The sequence below is a fragment of the Seriola lalandi genome, unplaced genomic scaffold (genome assembly GCF_002814215.2).
Source record: "Seriola lalandi dorsalis isolate HSWRI2012SDOR001 ecotype SW California unplaced genomic scaffold, Sedor1 jcf7180002054318, whole genome shotgun sequence".
In the NCBI taxonomy this organism is placed as follows: Eukaryota; Metazoa; Chordata; class Actinopteri; order Carangiformes; family Carangidae; genus Seriola; species Seriola lalandi.
In genome coordinates this window covers 832,336-859,274 of record NW_019524871.1, presented here as the reverse complement: position 1 = coordinate 859,274, position 26,939 = coordinate 832,336, and the positions used below count along the sequence as shown (strand labels likewise).

Below are 26,939 nucleotides of genomic sequence, written 5' to 3'. Positions count from 1 at the left end.
GATGTTCTTTGACTGACCATTCATTTGTGAGCAACTATTTTGTGAGAAACTATTGTCAACATGTAGCTTTCATAAAAAGCTTGTGTGTTACCTTAAAGAGACACTAAACACACTTGTGTCAGCTAGACATGGTGGAAATGACATTGAGAGTCTTAAGAGACATAGAAGAGCGGTATCCACAGATACTGCAGACAGAAACATGACTGCAGAGGAAATCTACCAACAGGCGGCACCACCACCCTGCTCCTGTGGCTGCCCGGGTGAGGGTGACTGAGGGTGACGCTGTGGTCATGAATCTGGTTGTGGTGTGGGGTTGATCCAAAAGGATGATCTGTTGCAATCTACAGAGTTTAAACCAGCATGAAGGTGAGAAATCCCTGCTCCCTAATAATCCTAAAAACTCTCTCTGTCTAACAACAGCCACTAACGGGTAGAAAAATGAAAACACAGGTGTGAAACTACAACACGTGTATCAGAAAGAATATTCTCAGATTAATTTATTGTGTTTATCTGTCCAGAAACTGATTGGTGAACTCGCCAGTCTCAGACTCCACCTCCGTGCTGGCAAAGTTAGAGAAAGTCTGTGGCATCTCTCTCTCCTTTCGTTCACGCTGGTCAACGCTGTGGTAAGTTTACCAGCAGCTTGTGGTCGGACTCTACCTGCAACAGAAAGCATGTTGTTCCCTTAAGTCTCGCTGTGTCGTTGTTTACACCGGTGACGCTAAACCGCTGACTGTATAAACGATGGCAAATGCAGGGAATTTGAACAGGATACATGTCAGTGTTTCAGCATCTTCAGTTCATCTTCAGCCTCGAGGTGTTGTGGTGACGTCACGCTGACGGGCAACCATAACGTCACGTGATTTAAAGACAAGTTTCTGTGCACCGTCATGACAACGGCGCATGCGCATCCAGGGGGCAGTAAAGAGCACTCCACAGCTTCAAATCAAGAGATGTCAAAGAGTTGTTGAGCAGTAAACTGCAAAAGTCTGGAATAGCAGCGGAGTGATTAGGGTCATTTCTCACTATTAATGATGATTAATGAATCCGAGCCACCTGGGCTTCTAGTGTTCCTCTCTGTCATGTGTCTCTGTTATACAGAAATTACTTTGACATTTGGGTAACCCAACCCAAGCTAACCAAGAGGCTTTATGTGTATGTTGGTGTAGGCAATATATACTGTGTGCATTGGCTCTTACATGCACACATGATGGGAGCCTTTGAAAATTGCATGGCCATGATTCCTGCACCATGGTCATCCAGCCCACCCAGACGAAGGGTCACCACTCCTGCAGACAGTGGAGCGACCAACCTGTGGCTCAGAGCTCTGTAGGTTAACCAGGTTAGCTTTTCATTTCATTATGTTACTTACTCCTATGAGTAGCTGGTTATGGTTACTTCAGGTTCTAGGTTTGTGCAGTGAAATTAAATGTATGTATGTGACATTATTATTATTGCTTCTGTTTGATTTTAATACTACAGATCTTAGCCACTGCCTCACCTTTGTCTGCTCTCCTCCACACATTCACACAATAAAATGTACACCAACCAGTCTTGAAGTTGAAAACCAGAGACATGTCTCGTGAAAGAGGATGATGCATAAAAAATTACCTGATCAACCCCATAATCACATCAGAGAAATTAAAACATTGTCAAAATATCCACAAAAAGGATGTAAGAACTGACCTACCCTTGTGGCCTTGAACAGACCCCTCCAGCAGATATCAATGTAAAAGACCAGTAAATACTGTGAGATAGTGTTGTCTGCTGCAAATCCAATTGAAGACAAGCCAGAAGGTTTTAGGTCATGATAAGGCAAATAGAAATCCCTCTCGATTGTGATGCAAACCGATGCACTACTGTATGGGGCTAGAATGGTGATATTAAAATTTGGCATTGAAAACAAAACCTGAACTTAAAAAAGAAACAATGGCATTGAAACCTATATTGGAAAAAGGTGTATTGGCACTGAAAAAGGTTCCACTGAAAAATAAAGCACAGGTATTAAAAAAAACCCACAAGCTTACAATCTTATTATCTTATGATAATGATGTTTTTCAATGTCAAGCTTCAGAGTTTTTCTTCTTGTGTATTTTTTCAGTAACATTTTTTTCAATGCCAAGGATATGACCTGGAAAACAAAAACAAACTCAAACCTTCTGTCATTTTCTTGTTCATAGAAATTGTGTGAAGTGTGGATAACACACTTGAATACTTGGCTCCAGGCAGCAGTTGTAATATTCACATTAAGTACATTGTTATTGTATATTCAAAAACAGGTGCATGTTATGATGGAAACCGAGCTCCTCTTTGGTGGCACAGTGGTGTAGTGTAGTGACAGAATTGATTGTTTTTAAATGTTTCTGCCCTCTAGTGGTAAAATCATTTAATGCCCCCATAAGAAAGAAATCGACTCCTTTCTTCCCTTTTCTTCTCAGTAAGTGTAGAGAATTATGTAACGACTGCAGTCTCCTTAAAGCTGGAGAAATGTGATGTGATGTGAAGGATGTTTTAATGTTTCACAGAGTGACCTACATGCACCACCTTCAGTGGGTTTTTCCCTGTAAGAGGCTTTGTTCTGCTGGCTCAGGTTTAGCGTTGCATTGCATGACCATATAAGGATAATACCTTTTTTATCAGGAACATGTTATAAAGGATATCAAGAAGTCTTATTTAGCTCATGTTGCGTCATCCACAAAATGTAATAGGTCAGTGTCATTTCATAGAAATACAGAACGGTTCACCAGGCACTGTGTAATTGCAATCTTTTTTTCAATATCACATCCGAGTTTCCATAAATAAATAGGTATCTGTGTAAGCACTCACTCATCTCCCGTGTGCTAGTCTATTTTTAGTATCACCATACTACTTTTTGAAATACCTGCTAGTTTTCTGCTGTTCAGACTGGAGTGTAAAGACTTTCTGTCTTGCCTGTAAATGAACTTGTCCTTGTGGCTCTCTGGCTGCATGAGCAAAGAAGGTACAAGTGGGTGAGCAAAAAAAGAATCCTGAAGAGAAAATCTTGACATTGTTTTTAATGGTGAAAGTTGAGCATTACAAAGCAAGAGCAGATGTCATCATTCAGTCATTCACAGATAAAATCCCTGATGAAACAACAATGCATTTTATGGCTTATTACAGCATGCTTCGTGAGCACAGATGATGATTTTTAAAAAAAAAAAAAAAAAAAAAAAAGAAAAGAAAAGGATTTTCCATTATTTGTTTGGGGCAATTTCCACATGGAGAAAGTGGTAAAAGTAATTCAGCTTTTCTCTGCTGCAAAAATCAGATTCTGTTACATCCAAAAGGAACAAAACATTACAAGTCAACAAATAAAAGTGTCTCAATCGCCATTATAAATATAAATAGAAACACCGTTTGTAATATATTGTGTTCCCAGTACTGTAGTGGTGAAATCATTTCTGATAACTTTAATTTCTCCAGTGAACATGCAGGTCCAGTGTGCGTCAGTCCTTTTTTATTTTAAGAAACATTCCAAGTGAAAATGCTCTAATACAACAGCTTCAGGTAAATCAGTGTTGTACATGGTTTTGTGATCAACGTGTCTTATTCTGAATGAGTTGAGTTCAAGATCTCTGAGGAGAGACTGTCAACCAATGACTGGATCAGTCTGACACCCTCCCACTCAATATGTCAATCAAGGCTAAGAAAGACAGAACGTACAGATAGCCAATAGTGCTGCGTACTGCATACCTGCACTGCTCGGGCTCTCTGCGCCCATAGTCAGTCACTGGTTTACTACTATTTGTGGCCATACTGGGAAATCTGTAGTAATAATGCACTTAGTGTAAGGGACAGTGTGGTCTAAGTCAGTGTAAAGTCCTGACTGTCCCAAAAGCTCAGACATAAGTGTCCAGTGCATGTACAATGCTTGAAACTTAAATTCTCATTAAACTATATAACTATATACCATAAATATCTGTTGGGCAGCATCTTCAGCAGGTCTCATTTAGAAAGGAGATTCTTGTTCTCAATGGACAAATGTTAGTACTACATAGAAAAAATAAATAGATGTATGGAAAAGAGCAGTGGTCAACATCCACATCACCATGCACTGGAGGGTTCAGTGTTTCACCTGGAGGTGGACAAATCAAGTGCTGACAAACCAAGGAGAGAAAAGCTAGCAAATGCATTACACTGAGATAAACGTACCAAACGTCTGTGCAAAATGACAACAAATTCAATGTGAAAAGGATTGTACCTCATTCAAATGATTGTTTTATAAAGTCATACAATGCGCATACATCAGCATTCTGCTACTAGATTTATAAAATGGCAAACATCAGGATCGATTCATGTGATTTTGATTCCTTTTATTCTCACTCTAGTTTTTTGGTTTTGTAAACAGTAACATTCAAAGAAGTCCTCGCTGACAGCCTGGAGAATATAAAGATACAGTTAGAGAAGCATCAGTAAACTGCAGTGTTTCTTATCAGAGGACTCAAAAAGTTCACATGATCAGTCAGTCAAGCGAAAGGCCTGTGTATGAATGGATGAATCAAAGATTGATTCACGAGCATCTCTCTGTGTGTGTGTGTGTGTGTGTGTGTGTGTGTGTGTGTGTGTGTGTGCGTGTGTGTAAAAGGCCCACTACTCTCACACACCACTTTTCCTCTTAAGGTATGCCTGTAAACATTTCCATATTTCTTCCGTCCTTATCTTTACATTCCTTGCTTGCTCAGACACATTGTAGTAACTCATCAATTAGATAAATAATAAATTAATAAACATAATAGACGACATAGAATACATTCAAGTACATCAGTTCCTCAATACCGGAATGCAAGCAGGCTCTGCTTTTGCAGCTTACACCCTACAGTCTGGTTGTTGCCTAACTGTTTGGTTTGTGGGCTACAGTACGTGCACAGCATATAGTCAGTCACCACATGCACCTCAATGACCTCTGCCCTGTTGACTGCACAAACGTGCAACCTGGCTCTATGATGTTGAGAGTTCTTGTGATCATCTGAACTGTGATGGAGCTCCCAGGTAACCTCACTTCCAGCTTTACCGCCCATCCTAAACACAGTGACTGCCCCAGGTCACACTGCCCCGTGGCTCACTGTGGGCTCACCAGTGACCCCGTATATCTGAGGTTACACACCACAGGCTGCTTGAAGGTCATCTCAAAGTCTTCAGAGGCTGCAGGCCACTCATAGTGCAGTGAGGGTGCGAAACAGCTGGGTGAGGCAGAAGACGGAGGCGGTGAGCGCAGTGCACTGTTTGGCGAGCAGCTTGATGCTCAGGTCCTGGCAGCTGCGCTTGCTGCTGGCTCGCTCCGCTGCCAGACAGAAGTCCCTGAAGGAGCGGGCCACATCTGCCAGACCTGCAACCGCCTCTGCGTTCCTCCGGTCACACCTGTCGCAACCAGAGAACCAGAGGCATATGCCGGCCAGCTCCACCAGGGTCCGGAAGCTGACTGCCAGGGAGTGAAGCATTTCCTCTGGGCTCTGTCCAATCCCCACCACCTTCTGACAGCCTGACATCAGCCGCCGGGCCTCTATCTGGAGCACCCGCTTGTTCTCTGTAAAATGAGCCGGACAGGTGTCCCTTGGGTGGCGACCTCCGTGACCTACCGCAGATCGGTCACTACCGCTACTCTCTAGAATTGAGAGGAGCTGGTCCACGTCTACGCGGAGTACTTGGAAACCTGTCGGGGGTTCTGGGTAGCGCTGCTGACCTAACCGACTGATGGTGTCCTTGTGCGTTTGAGACAGGAAACAGTCAGAGGCGTCTGACAGCGGTGAGAGCAGAGGGCTGAGCTCAGAGGTAGAGGAGGAGAAGAGGATGGAGCGTGGAAAGGAGGGAGAGTGGATGGAGGAGGTGGAGAGAAAGGAGGGGACAGGTGGGGAGGTCATGAGAGGAAGAACCGCTCCTGAAGTCTGGGTCACACCGCTGCTCTGTGTGCGGCACGAGAACTCGTAGACTGTCAGCTCGTCGTCAAAGCTGTCCCCGCCGCTGAAGCAGTTGGTATAGACCGCCGGGCAACCACAGGCATCCAGTGGTACCTGCACCCCCTCCACAACTGACTCGCATCCAGACGCTAGCACAGAGCTACAGCTGAACTCAGGCTTCAAGGGCGGGGTAGTCCCCGCCTCGGCTGCAGTCTTTGTTTGAGATGGATCCTCACAGATTGTAAACACTCTGCAGCCCGAGGAAGGGGTTTTTGGTGAGTCTGACTTCTGCTCTGAAGGTCGACAAAGACCCATCAAAGGCCTGTCGCTACTGGTCCGTCTTACTGACTGTGACTGATTATGAAAAGGAAGTCCTGGCCTATTTAGATTCTGCGTGGTCACCACTATCGGAGTCCGAATGGGAGGTGATTGATTGGTCAATTTGTAACCTGGAGTGTCTTCAGCTGTGGTCGTGACCATGTTTGGTTCTGGAGCATCTGTTATGGGGCCGGGAGTGTCTATATTCAGGCCTGAAGTATCTCTTTGGATGCTGTTCACTATGGGTGCTGGAGGCTCTGTTATTGGTCCCGGTGTGTTCTGGACAGGTCCAGAGTACAGATGCTGATTTCGATGTTGGGGTTTAGGCTCAGTCTGGACAGGAAGTGGGGAGTTTACTTCCCTCACCTCTAAACCTGAATCAAAACTCTTTGCTGAGGCCATTTCCACAAAATGCTCCCCATCCACCTCTGAGCCTGTGACTGTTGTATCTGAATCGTCTGAATCCACTATTTCTGCGGTTGTGCCCGTTTCAAAATCTATAGTTTGTGTGACATCATCAACATCTGTGACTTTGATGGTAATCTCAACATTGTTGCTGCTGTTGTCCGCAACAGGACTCTGGGCTATGCTCCCCGTCCCAGCTTGGTGGAGGGTTTCGTGGGAGCGCGATAAATAAAGGGGCAACTGTTGAATCTTCCCCCTAAGTGTTGAGGCAGATAATCGGCCCATGATGCCCGGGGAACACGACTGGAAGAGGAAGTGAGTTGGAGAAGGAGGCTCTTTGGAGAGATCATGGCTCATGGCTGTGTTAGCCTTCACTGAGCCCGAATTAGCTAAACTTTCTTTAGCTTCAACACTTGGCATGGTGGAAACACTTCTAGGTTTATCTATATTTTGATTTGAGCACGAAGCGTTTTCATGCGTCTCTTCACTTTTCAATTTAGTACCTGAATTAAAGGTTGGAGATGTGATGCTAGTCGCAGCTCCAAGCTTTGCCGTGATAGAGTTTATAGCACGAGTATACTCAGAGTTAACTGAATGAATTTTTGGATGAGCTTCGGTGCTGGTTAGAGACTTAATGCTCATTAGTGACTCACCTGCTGTGGCTGAATTAGATCTGATGCTCTGCGTTGTTGCCAAATTCCAGTCGTCTTTCTTGTCACTTGAACTAGGATAACTCACCTCGTCATCATCGAAAACATTGTCAGAATTGGTGCTGTCATCGCTGTTACTCATGGTAGAACTGACAATGCCAACGGCTTCATCTTCATTAGCACTGGTCGTGACTTCTAAATGTAATTGTGCTTTGTTTGTGTGATTTTGTTTGCTAAGTGACATCTCCTCAGAAGGAGATAAAGACATTGTGGTCGAGGTTTCCATGTTTGTGCTTCCCTCTTCTTCCCTCACCAAACAGTCACTTTGGGATATGTGAGAAACTGGTACTGGAGGTAGAGGGGATGAGGGTGGAGGGGGTGGTGGTGAGTATGACAGTGGGCTTGACTTGTCATGCACACCTTCAAGCATATGTTCCTCTTCATATGAGTTCAGCTCTTGGGCAATTAGATGAGATCCCAAAAATCCGTTACTACCTTTTTTATTCAGATCTATCAAGCATGGCGGCAGTGTGTTGGCTTCTGACTGACCCTCAGCACCTATGAGTGGTCTCTGTGAACCGTTCCCTCTCAGTCCTTCTATCCTCTCTTCTCCTGCATCTTCCCCTTTGCCGTCCTCCTCAGCCATCTGTGGAAAAAACATATGACTAGTGAATGGCCCATTCCCTGACACACCTGCTGTCTCCTCCTTCTCTTCCTCCTCTGTCCCCTCATCTATATCCTCCTGTCCCTCCCCTTCCTCCTTTCCATCACCCCTCCGGTCAGCACTCTCCTTCCCGTCCGGATCCACCCGGCAGCGGACAACGGTGATGGTAGGAGATGCAGCCTTCACCAGATCTGTGACTGATTTGAACTCCATCGTGTCAGGTTCCATTTCCATTTCTTGCTTCCTGGTCCTGGAAGAGGGCTGGGGGTCTTTAGTCTGCTCATGAGACCCAACACCAGAAGAAGAGCCCGGTCCATGAGAACAGGCTTTTGACAGGATGGGTTTTGACTCGAGCTGAGCTGGTTCCCCTTCAGAGTGAGTCAGGGAGGAGACAGTAGGGCTGGGATTCTGGGTTTGCGCTGAAGGTTCAGGATCTGAACTCAGCATCTGAGCATCATTGGCTTCTGCCAAAAGCTTTTTATGAAGCTTATTGGATCCCAGGTCCTGCTTTGTGGATCTTTCTGGATCTGGTTCTGGATATGACACCATAGAAGTATAATCAGTTTCCATGAAGGAACGACGCTTGCGAGATCTTTTCCTGAGCTGGAACAACGTTTCTCTGCCTCCTCCTTCCTCGTCGTCTCCTTCTTTGTCTTCTGCTTTTCCAGCTTTGTCTCCATCAGTCACAGAGACTCTGATGTCACTGAGGCTGAGAAAGTCCAGCTTCATCTCTCTGCAGATATCTGAAGGACAGTAAGAAACATGTTAAAAACAAAGTGTGTTCTATGTGTGTGCACAGAACATCGACACAGATAATCTAAATTAACTTAACGATCAGTTAAACTTTTGTATTACTTTTGTTTAAAGGTTTATCTATCGCTTTGGATTATGGGTTTATATAGAGAGTTGTACATCACTGTTATCACCAGGAGTGAAGTTTCCATTGGTTCAGTTTGATTTACTGGCCTTTCTTTCTGGATGTGTTCTGAGGGCGATGCTGAGGGCTTTCCAAATCCACAATCATTCAAGTCCACAGGTGGACTCAAGTGGACTTTCTGCAGACTTCCAGAGTGTCTGCTTGGGGTGCAGACCTCACCAGACTCTGCTTTGAATATTATCCATAATCCAAAGCGATATGGATATGACAATGTAAAAAAACAAAAGAATAATATGTACCGTATTAACCCCGCCCTCACCCAATGTTAGCTGGGTAGGAATAAGCAGTATGAATGAATGAATGAAGGAATGAATGTACCATATTTATTTTAGAAGACATTTGCTTTTTTCATTATTGTGGTAGGGTTCACACTGCACATACAGAGCATGAGTTGTCTGAATAATTTGGATTTGTTATAATCTGCAAGACTAGACGGGCAAATGTTGTTTTTTGTCCATCTGTGGTGTAAAGATCCTCAGCTGGAGGTTTAATGTTTATATAATATTGTGTTTGGCAGCTTATGTAAATAAAAATGTCACTGCACATTCTGACAAGGTGTGTAGCAAATCTGCGTGTCTCATTCATAAGTTGCCAACATCAACAGCATTAATAACCTTTCAAAAAAATACTTTGAAATGAGTAACAGAGTCACAAATTTCAGTTCTTATCCATTGAAACACAGAGCACATTTCACTGTACATATAACAAAGCTCAGTGAGAGCGCTGTTCACAGGTCTGGAAGGAGAACATTTGGATTCAGCCATTATGGCTGTGGCTATTTGGAGCCTGCAGGCAAAAAAAGAAAGATGCTCTGAATGAGTACTAATCAAAGAATCAACAGGAATGACACTTTGGTGTAGACATGGATATACTATGGATGTAACCAAATATGATTTTAAGTAGGGTTGGTGCATTACAATAAGATCCATAACTTAAGTAAAAACAAAGCAAAATACTGATATATGTGTTACAAGTAAAATCTAATCATTGCTTTTTGTGAAATATTGGATAATTTAACCTCTTTGACCCCCCAACAATTATTTAAATGAATTGGTTTGGGAAGTAAGGGAAATATGTATTTAGTGGAACTGCAAACAGCTCACACACATGGGAAGCAAGCAAGAGTAACACACTGTAAAATAACTGGGAACTACTATACTACTCTATCATACAAATGTAGTGGAGTAAAAATATACCTGAAAATTGTACTTATACAGTAGTTGAGTACGTGTACTTAGTCGTTTCTTCCACTGGGCTAATAAATGTCTTTGGACAGTTAAGTGTAATGGATTAAATGCTGTATCTTTTGTGGCAGGAGAGCACAGCTGCACTGAGCCTACAGGCTCTATAGGCTGACATCCACCATCACTGTTAGGTGTGGTCAGACGTGACGTCTGCTACTTTCCTGGCAGTAATGCCACATTTCTCTAATATACAATATTGTATCGCTTTCATGAGGTAAAAACTTCAACCACTAGATGGAAGCAAAAGCACAATTTACAGCCTGTGTTTTTATCACTCTACAGGACAATGACAGTAAATGCTTGTGAACAATGAAAAGTAAATCACCTCTTGGCACGGCGCCTGAGGTTGGGTCTTCAGGTGAGGTAAAGCGATCTCTGGCATCAAAAAACTCCTCGTCGGAGCTGCTGTCTCCAAAGCCAGGAGGTGGGTGGAGGATGGGGATCGGCTCCAGGTCTTCAGCCTTACCCCCACCTCCCCTCACTTCCTCCCAGTCTTCTCCCTCCCTATGGAGCAGGGGGCGGGGAAGGCTGCGAGCGCTGTCGGGGGTGATGTTGGAGCAGAGTTTGTAGTAGCAGCGAGCGTCCCTCTGGTCAAAGTTAAACACAAACTCCATGTGGGAGGAGGGGGAGGATGGGGAGAGGGGTAGTGGAAATTCTTGAAAACTACCCTCCCCGCTTACGCTTCCTCCTTCACCTGCTCTTCTCACCGACTGGTCCATTTCTTTGAACAATCTCCTCCTCCTACTTAACTCCTCTTCTTCATCTTCATCATCCTCACTGGCCTCCGGGGGGCTCGGCAGGAAGTCCACGAAGCGAGAGAGCTCAGCGAAGCACAGAGAGCTGTCATCAGATTCGGGGTAAGTTGAACATTTTAGGGTGTGGTGAAGGCTCTGAGAGGTGGAGACAGGTACGATGAGTTGAGGATCGGCTCCATCGCCTGATCTCCTGCAGCCTCCTCCCCCACTGTCGTGAGTTGTGAAGTGTTTGAGGGGGTGGGAGTGAGTTGGTGGAGGGGCGAGGAGGTGAGACTGAACCTGCCTATGAGAATAAGGATTAAGCTGAAGGTGAGAGTGGACATGGGGATGAATTTGCGAGGGAGCGTTGGGGTGGCCGGAGGAGGAGGAACACGACAGTAAATCATCTTCCTCCAAAGCATCGAGGGAGTCACTGGACGGGCTGGTGAGGACACGAGAGTCAGTGTGACAAGAATCTGATGTTTCTGATGCAGATGGCTGCTCCTCTGCTGCCTTTGCCTCCGCTCCACCTCCACATTCCTCTCCCACTTTCTCCTGTCGTTCCCTTGAGTCATTGTTCGTTACCTCAATCTGTATTTGTCCACCATCTGGCGCCCTCTTTGTCTCCTCCTTGTGCCCGGTGTCTTCAGTCATACCCTCTCTATTCTTTCCCTTTTCAGTGTCAGCATCTTTCTCTTCCTTTTGTTTTTTATCTTCCCAAGATTTATCTCCCTTTTCTTTGCCATCTTTGTTTCTCCTTCTGTCTTTTCTTTTTCTTCCATCCGGATCTGATGAGGATCTGACACGAGGGCAGGGCTTTTCGTTGACAGACACCAGGGTCACTAGTGGTTCCATGTCCAGGTCTGAGGAGTCATTTGAGTCGCTGCCACATCGGGACACATAACCTGTGAACATGCATGGATATGAAAACACACACCAGGATTTGGAACTGCAGTCAGTGATAGATGCATAGACTGTACATGTGTATTTTCTTTGTACCTTCCTCAGCAGACACTCTGTGCTTCTTGGACTCATCTATCCAGGGAAATATGTTGAGGTTGGGGTCAACAAAAACTCGACAGTACCCTGCTATTAGGCAGGACATATCTTTGGCTGCCACTGACTCCAACAGTAATGTGATGGGCTTTGTGTGAGAGAGAGGAGACACAATGATATGAGATGAGACAAGGAGAGAGAGGATATAGAAAGACAAGAGAAACACACTTAATATAGAGTAATCCTATTGCATCCAAGAGTCATAATATTGATGAAAAAGAAACTATATGTCTTTATAAGCTGATGTCTGCACATCATATACAAGAGGGGGTACACAAAATAATGTAAACAGGTCAGGAACATAATTACTCATTGAAAAACAGTGTCATTTGAAGCTGAATGCTAATTAGCAGGATTCTTAAGCTATTATTGTGGCAGGTAGCAGTTTAGCCCTGTTCAGACTTTGTACCATTTGCCTCAGGTGATCCGATCACAGGTTGACAGCTCTAAGTACAGGTGTGAACGCACCCAAGACGCACTGAGGGCACATTTGAGATCCGATCACTCAGACTACATGTCTGGACAACATGTGTTCACATTCTCACAGCAGTGTGAACACAAATGCGTCCTGGGCCACATTGAAGGACCACCTACTCTACTGACGTCCGCTGACAGTCTCATTAGTCCCAACACAGTTTATAATGAAATGAAAATATTTTATCATTTCAAATAAATAAAATCTTATTTCATTGTTGAGCTGCGGACAGCACAATGACTCACTCAGCCCATCATTTCCTTGCTCTCTCTCACAAACACAGTAGTCGGACTGGCTAAGAACACCAACGCATACCTGTTTATTTTCATATAACGCGGGGAAGTAAGATCCGATCACAAGTGGTCACTCCAGATGCACTTTGAAGATGGATTTTAATGCCAGGTGTGAACTGATGAACTTAGAGCCAGACCACTTGTGATTGGATCACCGAAGACGCATTTTAATGCAGGTCTGAACAGGGCCAAAGAGGTCTGGCAGGAAGCGGTTTTTGATTTTTTTTTAGCATCCAGACCTCCAAAGAGGCCAAATCTGCTGTGTCCAAACTGTAGGTGAATCACAAAAATTGTAGAATGACATATGGATATTTAATATGTAAAACCGTCACTGTCTAACACATGCAAAATACAGACAAATTGCACCAACAAAGGGGTGAACCAATAATGGTAATTGGTGCTCAATATGACCCACTGCTGCTGATTCAGTTACTTCAACATAAAAGGGCTTTTTGATGATGTCTAGGTGTATGTGGATTCCTGCTCTTACCTTAATGTCCTGCAGGTATATTTTGACCAGGCTGACCTTCTCTGATTCAGGCAGCAGCTCGATGCGTGTGATGCTGGTGAACTCTGTAAGGGTGGACAGGATGCTGAGCTTGTGGTTGACCACCTGGCTCACGCCATACCGTGCCCCCACCAGCAGGGTCACCATCGACTCCCTGTCCTGGAGCTGACAGGTGGGGGAGGGGTTGTAGGACAGAGAGACGCTTGAAAGTTCAGTCAACAAAATCTCAGACACAGAAAAAACAGAATCAATATACAGCTACAATTAACAGTCCAAAAACCTACCATCATGGTGGCACTGAAGGATTTGCCTCCAAACGACCTGAGATCAGCCAGCTCCTCCAGGTAGTTTATCCTCGTCTGATCCACTGACAGGCCCTTCTGTTTAGGATCGTGCTGCAGTTGGCTCTTCTTCATGTGGTAGCCGATGGCCTTCCTCAGATCTTTCTCTCGCATGTTCCTCAACAATGTGGATGACACAAAGTTCTCTATGCCCCACGTCTTCCTGGAGCAAACACAAAAACACAGATGGAGAGGGTCTGTTTGTGAGTACAAGACTGTTAGAGAGCTCAATCTGATTTTAGGATCTGTACATATGTGTATGGAAGGAACATCCAGCTCCACGCCAAAACACATTTCTCTTTGAAGACAATAAAATCTATTTAAAAAGCATTACTGATGCTCATCTAAAAAAGGGACTCCAGTTGTACTACAGTGCACATGTTCAGAAATATAATGTGTATTCTAAGTAAAAAGATGGAACCTAATCTCTGTTTGTGTGTACATGGCATGCAGTGTATATTTAACAGGGAAAATATTTAGTTCTAAAACAGAGAGAAATGACTAATTCTAACATTTGTATAGTAGTTGCTTATTGCTTCTACTTTATATTTAGACAGTGTTTCTTGTCTGCAGTGAGGTTATGTAATGAAACATTAGATCAGGAATAGCTCATTGGTAGCAGCCCTCAGTTTGGCTGGACTTCAGATGGTCATGAACCACAGCCAAAAGGACTTTAATGGATGAATATTAAAAATGTGAATTATGACCTTTAAGAAACTACCATAGGGAACACACTGCCTGCATTGCGTGTGCATGGTGGCTGCGGCTTGCATGCGCATGTATGTTCACACCAACTGCATGTGTCACCGCTACTGCCAGCTCCACCTGTCTGCATCTTGGATAATGGCCATCAGCAGGCTACTCCAATTATGGATTTCTGATCATTATAAATTAATTTCTGTTTTATTTCTGAGAGAAAATGTCACTAAAATGTCACTGTCTCCACATGCAGCTGCTAAAATGATAAAAAAAATAATATTTTCTATTTTTCCATGTCTGTGACATATTCATGTTTTCAGATTCTGCCTAGACTTTGAAACTTTAGTTTCCCTGTCTCTTTTTGCTGAGAACTGCGCTCATCACACGTGAAAAAAGGGTGAAACTCTGAATCTCTAGATCAGGCAGTGTGTCTGCTCTAACCCGTTAACATGGTCACTGAAATGAAAACCAAGACGTTCTGCAGCCGCCATGCACACACCACGCAGACAGTGTGTTTCCGGTCCAATACTCTTCTGTTACATTTCAAGCAGGGTAATTTTGATATGACTGATGCAAAATAACTAAAATACAACTTAAAATGATGCGCTGATTGAATTGATTTTACTATAACACACTTGATGAGGTTTGGCTTCATTAATGTCCCTGCAGCACAGTAGGACCAGCATGAATTCCACTTTTGCCCTGGGATCTTGACTAGGAATAAAAGTCCTGTGTTAATTATGGTTGAATTTAGTGATGTGTAGGTATAAAGATCAGACATATGTGTTCATGTCTCACGTGATGATCTTCAGGTTGGTCTTTGGTGACTGTCCACAGCTCGAGAGCCTCTCCTGAATGTGCAGGGCAGCGAGTCGCAGGGCAGTGTTACACCTCATCTCTATTGCAAATCGCTCCTGCAGCACATCATTCACCCCCTAAGACAAACACATACACAACAAAAACAGTAAAAATGGTTAAAAAGTGATATAAAAAAGTTACAAAAATATAATTTAAAAAATAATCTGCCATTCATGATTTTTAAACTAGTGGAAGAAAATATCCATAACTTTCACAAAGTAATGTTTAAAAAGTAAAAAGAACATTCAGTAGGAAGGATGTTCTGACTTTACTTCATGAGCCAGACAGAGCACAGTGTTTCTTTCATTCATGCAAGATGGTGTCTGTACAGTTCAGGTTTTTGCTTGTTAAGAGACAAAACCCTTATTTTCCTTATTTGAATCAAGGAACTACAGGACAGGAATAAAAGTGTGGCACATTTCAAAACAAGCTGAGCTGTCAGCTGATTTACATCATGCTAAAATGTGTCAACTGCAGCGATACAGTCACTGCACTTTTTGGAGGTGTTACAAAACTTTGCTTCCTACAGTAATTTGATTCAGACTCAGAATCCCTCTAAGGTTAGACTCGTTGATGTTGCCTGTGAGTTTGTGATGACAGCGAAGCAGCTGATCTCACTGTTTCTACTGCTACTAACACAGTATGTTAAAACAAAGAACAAAGAAAACAGACAAATAAATTATGTTACGGGTAAAGTGAAAACCTATGAACTCTAACGAGAATCAAGACAAACTGGTTATATGAAAAGTTAAATGCTGCAGCCTGCTGTTTGTCTGTGGGTCATCAATCTACCTGCAGGTAGAGGTATTCAAAGGCTGCGGGATCCTCCTGCAGCAGAGTCTGGAGGCTTCTGGGCATGAAACAAACACGGAACAGACACCTGTAGTCATGGGCCTCTTTCTTCTGGACCACCTGGAGACACACACACATGCAGGATTAAACTGACCTGCCAGTAGAGCCATGTAATGTAAATGTAAAATTGTTATTATTGTGAAAAATTGTTATTAGTGTGTGTGTGTGTGTGTGTGTGTGTGTGTGTGTGTGTGTGTGTGTGTGTGTGTACCTGCTGTATCCCCTCCTCATCGTGTAGCAGCAGTAGTTTGCTGATGCTGTGCTGCTGCTCCAGCACCAGGGAGAAGTGTTCGATACGGCTCAGAGAAAGCTTTTCCTTCAGTGTCATCACAATGTCCTGATGCGCACAGAAAACCACATCGTGAGACAATATTTTATAACATCAGGAAACATATTTGCTGAGCTGAGGTTTGAAGGGAAAGTCTGAAGGGAAGTTTGAAGGGTTAGCAAATCCAGGATCCTGATGTACTGATAAAGACTGAGAGAATCACAACTGCTGGGGCTTTCAAATTAGACTTTAATTTCAATATTGTCTCTGTTATATGGTTATAGTTTATAGTTTCAGAGTATTTGGACCAACAAAGAAGTGTGCATGAAAATTAGCCATAGTTTCTGACTTAGGTAAAAATAACAGAGAATTCGATCATTTCATAAACAGATTATGAGTCTCAGTCATCGCTGAAGCCCAAGTGTCCGAAGTGTCCAGTCTAATGAAACTTAAAGTCGGAGTGGATGTAATTGTCGTAGTCTATCATGGTATACTACCTTGACTGTGGTGCTGGGTTCAAATTTGAAGGCCTTGGTCTGCCCGTTCTCCAGATAAACCTTCAGAACGTTAGGCAGGAAGAGCAGCGAGTTACCCTGGAAACCAGACAAGGGTCAGAGTCAGGGTCGGGGGTGAAGCAAGGCGTCAGCTGAAAATGTGAGCATTGTAAAACCTGCTGGTTCAAGAGGATTATAAATCACAGCTGACAGAGAGATATGACATAGAAAATATGTTTGTGTATGTAATGTTTGTCTCATATAGGGAGGGGCTGGGTATTTCAATATATTTAATATATCAAATGTAACCTCTGCACATTAAAACACACTCACAGTATGAAAGCGAGACATGAGCCTTGTCTGATTTTCAGCTCTTCTCATGGAGCATTTCTTCACATCATATCCCCTGGCCTGTTTCTGTCTGCCAGGCTCGTTCACCGTGGTGACTCATCTTTCCCTGCCTCATCCCTGTTCTCCTATGATTTTAGAAAGTCTTCCTCTGTATTGACACTGTGATTTAATGCAACATTGATGTCTGTATGTTTTGAAGTTCAAATGGAGAGCTTTCAAATTTCAGGCAACCCCTCCCTCGCCACCCTCCCATCTTGCATTTCTTTTATTTTCTCTCCCTTTTAACAACCCCCCACTCTCTCTGTCTCTTCTCTATCTCCCTCTCTCTTCTCTAATCGGATGCTTATTGTCCTGTAATCACAGACATTAGGACTGGAGGATGAGGCAGATATTGATCTGTGTTTTCCCTGTGATTAGTAATGGGCACTCCAGCCTCTGTGGTTTTCCTCATCCAGCTAATTTCACATCCGCTGGCAGGATGGGAACTCTGCCCAACAAGGCTGATAGGAGAAAACTGCACACAGTATGGAATAATACTGAGCAATCATAAAATATCACTCCCCATCAGTGAAAAGCTTGTTTAGTTTCATGTTTTTAAGTTTGATAACTTTTTCTCAAAAGATAGGAGGTGGAATAGAAGTGTGTCAGATTATTTAATAAGCGTTTACTCAATTTTTTCTTACAAATGAGTGATGAATATTGTAGTAGACAAGGAAGGAAGGAAAGACGGAAGATTTGATTATGAAAGTTGTTTGACTGGGTTCTCCATTTTTGGATTCTGGTTTAGGCTCATATGAATTCATGGTGTCTTGTAAGCCCATATGGGCTGGATGTAGTTCATTCATGACCTGTGACAAGTGGGTGCAAACAGGCACGGATTCAAGGTTGGAAACTGTTGCCTTAACTGATAATACAAGTATAAGTTGGTCTGATGTCGTTGAAGAAAAACAAACATTACTTAAATATCATTCTGACACTATGCAATGGACATGCGGGGCTAAGATGGACATGTGTGAAATATCAAACAAAAATAAACAATATCCCATGACGATTAGACACCATTTACATCTGGTATTAACATGTGATCTGTATCCGGAGATCTAGATGCACAGAGAACTGTGATGTTTTTCAAAGTGTGATCAGTTCTTAATCAGGTGTAAATAGTATAGTCTGTAGTTTGGCTGCTTTGTTTAGAAGAAAATCAAAGGTCACTGAACTCTGGCTTTTCCTGTTATCTCAAGAATCCTCAGCAAAAAGCGACAGATAAGATTTTCCTTAGCACAGAAAAATAAATAAAGCCCATAAAGCACTGCTGCTTCACCTGATTTACTGCCCCATGTTTGTTGACAAGTCCATCAGCTCTGCATACATAATTTGCATATTGAGATCCGATCCCAATGCAGGCAGAAATAATTTAACAGCACTTAATAACAGTTGTAAATGTAAAGGCCAATGATCAGATGTCATAATCCAGATATAGATCTTGGTAAATGGATAAATGATGGATGAACTGATGGAGCAAAGTGCTCAAAAGTAATGCAGTTAGTTGTGCCAATAAACATTTGTAGAAAATGTCAAAAGTCTTGATGTTCCCAACAACATCTATGTAACATGGTTTCAAGTTGTTCATGCATGTGATGAATATCAACTGTCTCAAGGAAACACTGCATGAAGATGATCTTAGGATGACAATGAAGAAGGAGATGGGGACAACGTGTTCTCAAACTCACCTGAGAGTGTCCATTGACTTCCACCTCCTCAGCAAAGTGAACTTTGACAGGGTTGGACCTGAGCTTGGCCCTCTTCTCCGGTGTGATGAACGATGACTTAGGGCCCTGGGAGGAACAGAAATCAATAAATCAGGTTGTCATAGTATTTTATATATAATCAATCAGTTTGAATATGGCTGTGTGAGGTGGTGGGACATATGAGGAGAACGAATACATACAGTCTGTTGCTTTTGCTCCGTATTTAATTAGAGCAACCATACAGCAGTTTAACCAGACACACTTAAGTATTTTAATGAGTTAAGAAGTGAAGCAATTAAAAAACGTTTTTTTGTTTTATATAGTTGTTCCGTACCTTATGTTACTCAAGAAAAACAGTAGCTTATAATTAACAAAGAGAACAATGTTGACATCAGGTACATTATGGCAATGCAGTATGTTGAGGTTAAAGTTTAATTATTTAAATTAAGGCTGTTTAAACTTAAAAATAGAAAAAGGAAAGTGAAATGAGACAAATGATTATGGTACAACACCATCCCACTGTCAATACAACACAAGCATCCAAATACACTCTAGGAATTTTGCAGTTCCATTAGGGGATTTACATTTAGGAGATATACAAGTACAGTTGAAAACAAACATAAGCACCTTCATCACTGCACAACCAGTTACAGTCCACGTATTGAAGGCAACAGAAACTGTCAAACTATTCTCCTGCTCTTATGTCACTATCTGAGTATAATGAATATATTCACTTGGTTCTCTTTTGATGTTTCGTTACCATCAACGGTCATGACAGAGATGAATATTTCCTGGGAAATGCTAATAATTCCTCACAGCTCAATAATGATTTCTTGAAGGAGGTGTGAGCTATAAATCAGATGGTAAAGGTGCCTCCATCAGCAGAGCTACTGAGGAGAATCACTGAGGAGCAGCCATTTAATTACCGATCTACTTCACCTTACTGCAAACACATACGTCAAGGAAGAGCCGTCAATCTGAGTGTGTGTGTGTGTGTGGGGGGGTTTACGCGGGTGTCACGTTGTCACTGTAAACAGTGATGCAGTGGTGAGACCTTGGTGACAGGATCGTTGTTGCCAATGAAGCTTGAACCCAAGTCTCATTGACGTGTTGATTAATGGGTTTACTGACAACAGCATTTTAGAGTGTGTGTATCGAAACTGTGTATGTACAGTATGCGCTCATGTGTAGATGTACTGTACATGCTGATGTGTGTTTCTATAACATAATGTAAATACGAAACAAGAAACACATTAAGTTCATCTAAAGTCCGGCTTTAAGGACCAGCCATTATCCAATTAAGTGTCCATCAGTGTAACTTTGTGTAAATGTGTATCTGCGTTGGAACCAGTGGACTCACCAGCATTGTTCTGAGGACCGTCATTGTCAACGTATCTTGACACTCCCTGAGATAAAATAAAGGGAGGGTAACCAGGTTAGATGTGATGTGCATAACTTAATGTTAAACAGTATTCTGTGGTGCATGTACAAACAATCATGTATGTGCGTGTGTGTTTGTGAATGCAGCTGTCGGCGTAGACCTGATTATTTCAGCAGCTTGCTCCGGGGTCAGGTCATCAACAGCAACGTTATTGATCTTCACAAGCTGGTCGCCAGGGACGAGCCGGCCATCTGCAGGACCACCTGCGCACACAAAATGTCCTTGTGTCGTCATGCCTGAGGGTGTTCAATTGGCCTGCATTCATACTGCGACCAGGGTTGATGACAGGCAGTGGCTTGTATTCTGGTGATCTCCTTTCATCTCACACTGACGCATAATTTTTGAGAGAGCTCTCCAAACCTGACCGTCCCAGAAATCCAATAACTGTTTGTTCAATATTCTGTATATCAAACAACTACTGTACACATCTCTCTGCCTTCATTCATTTAGCATTCCAGTCTCCCTTACCTCAGCATCACCTTTCTTTTATTATCCATTATATGAGCACAAGATTAAGGTTCTGTGTCGGCACAATTAAGGCCCAAATAACCACTTATTCTCTACATGACTACCCTTCAAATTATTATCTTTTTTGTTTTTAACACACAGTACACCAGTGTAGAAGCTGAAGAGCAGTTGGCATCTGCTCTTAAACTTCACTGAATGGCTGCGGTCACCGCTGCTGATACAGATTATACTGTACTGACACAGTAGTATTCATTGAATTAGGCGATGAATGATGAATCTGCACTGTTTCAATTCAGCAGAGTTGTGGCTAAAAGTTACAATACGATGTTTGCTCCAAATACAGTGATGTTGCTGTGCCTTACTGTGCGTGTTTCACTGCTCTCTGCTCAAGTTATTACAGAAGTACTGCAGACTGCGTGAAACAGATTTCTTTACAATGGATATCCTGGGAGAATATTAAAAGTGCAATCCCACACAGACCCAGCACACTCGCTCCCGCTCCACGTCTGTTGTGGCGACGTCACACTGACAGGTGATGATGTGTGATAATATTTTTGTGTACCACACCAGTGCTGAATGACAAACCCCTGGTGCATAAATCAAATTGCAATTCAAGGCAGGAAAGCAAAGATCATGGTTTTTACCATAGTTTTCATCAGATTATTTAGGTATCTTCACTACAATGCAAATGTTGGACATTATGTGACATTATGGAACCTGTGTAAACACTGTGTATAGACAAATGACAGTTCCTTCTCCTATCACTCCCCTGATTACTATCATTAACATCACCTTCAGCAAACGTTTTATCTACAACATCAAGTAACCACTCACTGCTCAGTTATTTAATTGTGAAACAAGCTATTGCTTTTTGTTTCATCCCAAATGAACAGAAAACACAGGTGACACTGGAAGCTGATAGCTCTGAAAAAGCTTTTGAATAATGGATTCATATTTCACTGTCAAGATGCTGCAGCACGTGCCAGAGACAGAGAGAGGCAAAATTGAGCCAAGGCTCAGTCGGGCCACTGGAGACATGAGCAACAGTGTGTGTGTGTGTGTGTGGTGTGTGTGTGTGTGTGTGTGTGTGTGTGTGTGTGTGTGTGTGTGCGTGTGTGTGTGTGTGTGCGTGTGTGTGTGTGAGACAGGCACAAGCAGATGGTGACAGAGCAGACTTTAGCCAGACAGGAGAAAGCGAGGTAATCTGCCCCTGGACCACAGGGGGATTCAGGTCCTCGTCTCTGCAGCAAGCTGCACCTCACAGTACAAATATAGACAGATTGACATAATATAAAACACTATGTATGAGTAATACTTATGTATCATTTTTACATGACTGGCTTGCAAAAAATCAAATAGTGCTTGTGTAGCAGTCAGTATTACAGTAGGTCAGTATTTTTGGATATGATAAATAAAAAAACACAGACCATACAAACATAAACATCTCCTTATTCCAAAAAAACATCCCACTATGTAGATGGCAGCTATCATCTGTTCATTTTCAAATATTAATGTGGTTTGGGCACAAGAGCCAGCAGATCAATATTATTGACTGGTTCTACAAAAGTGAAGCAGATTTTGTAACTTCTGATCTATCCATTGTTTTGGTTGAATACATTGTAGGAGTTAGAAATATGTTGATGAGTGTAGATTAGATTTATTTTTTTATATCTGTATTCATGGTGATTACCTGTGTGGTGTGTGATGTATGTATCTTCAGCTCTTGACTGGCAAAACAATAAGATTCAACTTCATCGAGACACTAAATAAAAATGAATATCATTTTCTAAATTGGACATATCACAATATAGAACAATACACTTTATCATGACAAATATTAGAGAGACTAGTATTGGAAATGCCCCTGATACTGGCAAAAATACAGTATTGGGTATCAGTGAATACCCAAGTCTATGCACTGATCTGATACCATGGAATTTATTAATAAACTTCATAGTTTCACACCCAGATAAAATGGCAGTTTTCCTGGAAGTAAATTCACTGCTCTAAAACAACAGCATACACAGGAAGTTGCGCTGTGCAGCCACTGTGTAACTGCTGTTTAAGAGCGGCGCAGAAGAAGTGATTTCTGGTAAATAGTGTAACATTAGCCGTTAGCAACATGTTGGCAATTTTGCAACATGTTACAATGGAAAGTCCAACCAGTAAAAAGGCAATGAATACAATATGCAAGGCATTCATTTTGAGGTGTGGCACTTGTGTTAGGACATCTAGTGTATGAAGTGTTATTTAATCCTAGATTTATTAATTTATTTACTGATTTGAGGATTGACAGTCATCTATTTCATCCACGTATCTTTTCATGGTTTACAAAGGGTTTACTGAGCCCTGCAACACGATAACGATAGCAATCAGAGCACATCCTTACAGGGTCAGTAGTATACAGCTGTTAAAACCATTTCTTAATGCAGTGGTATCAGAACATCCCCAAAAAATATGAGAGGGATTAAGTGAAGACATTGCGAAACAAAACAGAGACAGCAATTTGGTTCACTACACAGGGCTTCACCTCTGAGAGGAGAATAATCCTACACTGACTGAGGGACTGTAAGACTGCAGCTCTGATTTAAATGTGACAACATTTTCAGAAGCCAGGGAATAACATCTTTGGTCAGCATGGGTAACTGTTTGTCTGTGTGTTAGTGAGAATTATTAATAAGGCAGCACAGAATACCTGTGAGCAAAAAGTATAAAGACCTTGTATTTATACTGTATGTTTTCGATTTTAACCAGTTAGAGGAGCTGTACCATGAGATGCAGCTGACACAGCCTGTAAATGTATTTAGTTCAGAGGACTTGTTGATTGACTTGAGCTTGTGACGCACACCTCCTTTACATAGAGCCCAATCTAAACCCTAACACCAACCATGCCCATGTATTACATTACAAAGCACCTTAGGCATTTGATTGGAAGAGGTTTTCGGGGACAGTGTAAAGCCTGGGAGGAAGTGCTGCCTGAGAGCCTCAATCGAGGGCTAAAAAGTCCCTCTTCTTAGAAAAGCTCTTTTTTGTTTTGCTTCCTCATTATCCCAAAGATGCTTTACACACACACACACACACACACACACACACACACACACACACACACACACACACACACACACCATGCACATACACCACACACAACATCAGAGCCACAGTACGTTTCCTCTGTTAATGTGATTTTGTGTGCATGTATCAGCCTCCCTTGGAGGTTCCACTTTTTACAGTTTGTTTTATACACTGGCCAGAGGCTTGCAGTGGTCTGGCACAGCTCCACCGTTTCATTGGCTGAGGAGATTTATTCTATGCAACATTAGAGTCCTGTTCTAGAGACAACAGGCAGAATGAGATGAAAAAATGCTCTGTTCTTGTGAATATATGTGAATATATTTAACAGGATGGTCTGTCGAATGCCAGTGTTGTACAGTAAAGCTATTTGTCTGATTTTACATTTAAAAATAGATAATAATGTATTTAGGTGGGTTAAATATTTTAAAAATCCTCATCTTCAGACCAGCAAATGAGAGTTCTGCTTCAATTCATCTGATTGGAGGGAGTTATTTATGTGAAAATGCTTCCAGTTCTTGTTACTGCACAATACACTCAATACGCTCAAGTATGTCAGTAGTCAAGTATCTGCCAGTTTTGCTCCAGAAAGGGACCCTTGGGATATCCTTAACAGGCACCCAGAGGTACAGTGGTGTGCCACGAGGTGCTATAGATTTGCTGAACTCCTCACCAGGTTACATTCATTTTTATGGAGGATGTGGAGACACAGCTTCTCTTTTCCTGCGCTACTCTCCCTCCACTTGGATTGCAGGGAGGGCAGCTCCCTTGGGCGCCCAGGTGAATAGTAGCAGCTGTGCCTGTTGGACAGACGGTACTGACAAGGCAGACCAACACACTGCAGACCCTGGCAATGGAAACTGGCTCTTGGCTGTTAGAATGGGATCTCTGTGGGAGAAGGAGTCAGAGCTGGTGGAGAGGCACCAAGCAGACATTGCTCAGCTGAACATGCAGCGTCAGCTATTAAACCTATCTCCCTGATACTGAGTAATACTGTGTGCTGTCTTCTACTCCTGTGTTGTGCAGGGTGAGCGCTGCATTGGGTTTAGGGACAAGAATGTTACATAGCTGTGTATAGAAGAACCACGTTTAAACACAACAAGGTTTGTACAACGTCATCAGCTTTAAACATCAGCTGTCAGAACACAGACAGTTGGGTTTAAGAGGAGCTGAACTGTCAATAACCGTGTAATATTTTCTCCATACAAATTTAAGTTTGAAGATTTTTCTTTGTAATGTCAATTTTCCTTTTTCCACTTTTATGTTGACATTTTTGAGTCTCGTCATACCTGGGGTGACCTCTTGTACCACAATGGGGGTTTGGGAGGAGAGAGTGAGGCCATGGGAGTTAAGCGTCTCGTCCCGTTGAATCTGAATATTAAAGCGGAAGGGGTAATTCCTCTGATCAGAGCCACTGGACTCTGCTGTCTTCCCGTCCAATGCAACCCGGTCTCTGGAGAGGAACAGGCGGACAGAAAGAAAAACAAGACTCGGTCAAAACTTGGTGTCTGGCTGCACCGCGTCGAAGGCTATTTGCATTCTGCCTACTTCAGCTCTTTATCTGTTTGCTTCTCTCCTCCTCTCTGTGCTCACATATACAGTATCATAATACAACAATACAACAATACACACAATAAAGCTGTTCTCATTTACATGTTTTTCTGTTTCTATTTTCAGACAACGGAACAAGTATGAAATAATAACTGAAACGAAGCCCATTAAGACTACGTGTTAACCAGCAGTCACTTCCTGCTTAAAATCCTGTTAAAATCCATAAACACCCATAGGTTTCTGAAGAGCAGTTTTGAAGCTCAGTGAACTGCTCCGCCATCACCATCTTGGCAGTGCCTGACACCGCCTAACTCCCAGCTGATCCGAAAAAGGGAAAAGTGGTGGGGCGTGTGTGGAGCTGGGTTTGTGGCAAGCATACGCTGTCCCACCTGTCCCTCAAAGCGGCCACGCCCTCAGCTGTGCATAACTATGAGTTATATAAAAATCCACTCCCTGTACAGTTGTCATTAAGGGGAAATTACTTCAGCTAAAGAGACTGTTTTTTGTACCAGGCTGTAAACATGTTTATTTCTGCTGTCGGCCATTTTAACATGAGAGGCTTTAGGGACTGACTCACTTCTGGAGCTAGACTCAAGTGGTCATTGGAGGAACAGCAGTTTTTGGTACTTTTGTGTTGGCTTCATTTTTCATCCCGGAGGTTGATGCTCGCTAAAATGCTGGTTTTACAACTATGTCATCTGACAAAATAACCATACACATAAATTAAACTGTACTGCACTGTGATTTCAGCTACTTGTAAAATGATCACTCTGAGAGAGAGTTAGAAGCTCATCAACACCATCTGCTGTTAGGTCAGCATAGAGATGTGTGCCTGCGGAGGGGATGGCCGACCAAACACTTTAGGGTCAACACTGGCAACTCTCTTCTATGGCAAGTAGCTAAGGTTTATCCAAAAGATGCTAAGTTGTCATTGCATTGTCGTTGCATGAGAAGTTTTTTTAAAGAAAGTTGCTAAAGGGTCTGAAAAGTCTGTTAATCTAGCAACAAAGGTGCTAAGTTGGCAACACTGCTTGTTTGTGCCAAATCCTTTTAAAATTTTGAAAGAGCAACGACCAGTACGGAAGCTCCAACACTCAGCTGCTGTAACTTCATCAGCCAGTCAGTCAGTCAGTGACTTTTCTGTTTATAGGGCTGGCCCCGCTGTTGTGGTCCAGCCAGTTCAGTAAATTCCGATCTTACTACCATATTTCCAATTCTGCTCTGGCAATTTGATCATTTCTGTGAGAACAACTTCATATTTGTATATATTGGAAAAAATAAGGACAAAAATAAGAGATACAAGAGACAGTAGCAAAACATAGCACAGGTGGAAAAAGTTCCTTAAAATGGCTTCTGGGTCAAATATTTGTGGACAGGATCTCTATATTTTCACACAGGCTCCACTCCCCAGTCCAACGACATGCAAGTCAGATAAAATGGAGAATGTAATCTAGTGAATTTGAACAAGAGAAGAGCTTTACCTGCTCAGAGAGTGAGACCTGCTGCCTAAGTCTCGGGACCGTCTCAGCCATCGTCCCACCACCTGCTCCACCCGGCTGGTCCTACGGGATGGGGAGCGGCTCCTGTCCTGCGCCTCCAT

General features: G+C 42.7%; 1 protein-coding gene across 1 annotated transcript; it reads right to left on the bottom strand.

Annotated features, from left to right (window-relative positions):
- Window positions 1-3,020: 3,020 nt before the first annotated feature.
- On the bottom strand, window positions 3,021-26,939 carry frmpd1a (FERM and PDZ domain containing 1a). Its single transcript, XM_023406871.2, has 14 exons — window positions 26,821-26,939; window positions 25,078-25,241; window positions 20,352-20,454; window positions 20,171-20,216; window positions 18,793-18,897; window positions 16,715-16,810; window positions 16,161-16,286; window positions 15,890-16,009; window positions 15,038-15,174; window positions 13,484-13,703; window positions 13,182-13,364; window positions 11,867-12,011; window positions 10,459-11,772; window positions 3,021-8,695 (listed from the first exon to the last, which is right to left on the bottom strand). Exons 1-14 carry the CDS (start codon window positions 26,937-26,939, stop codon window positions 5,175-5,177), a joined length of 6,399 nt encoding a protein of 2,132 aa, XP_023262639.1. The 3' UTR covers window positions 3,021-5,174.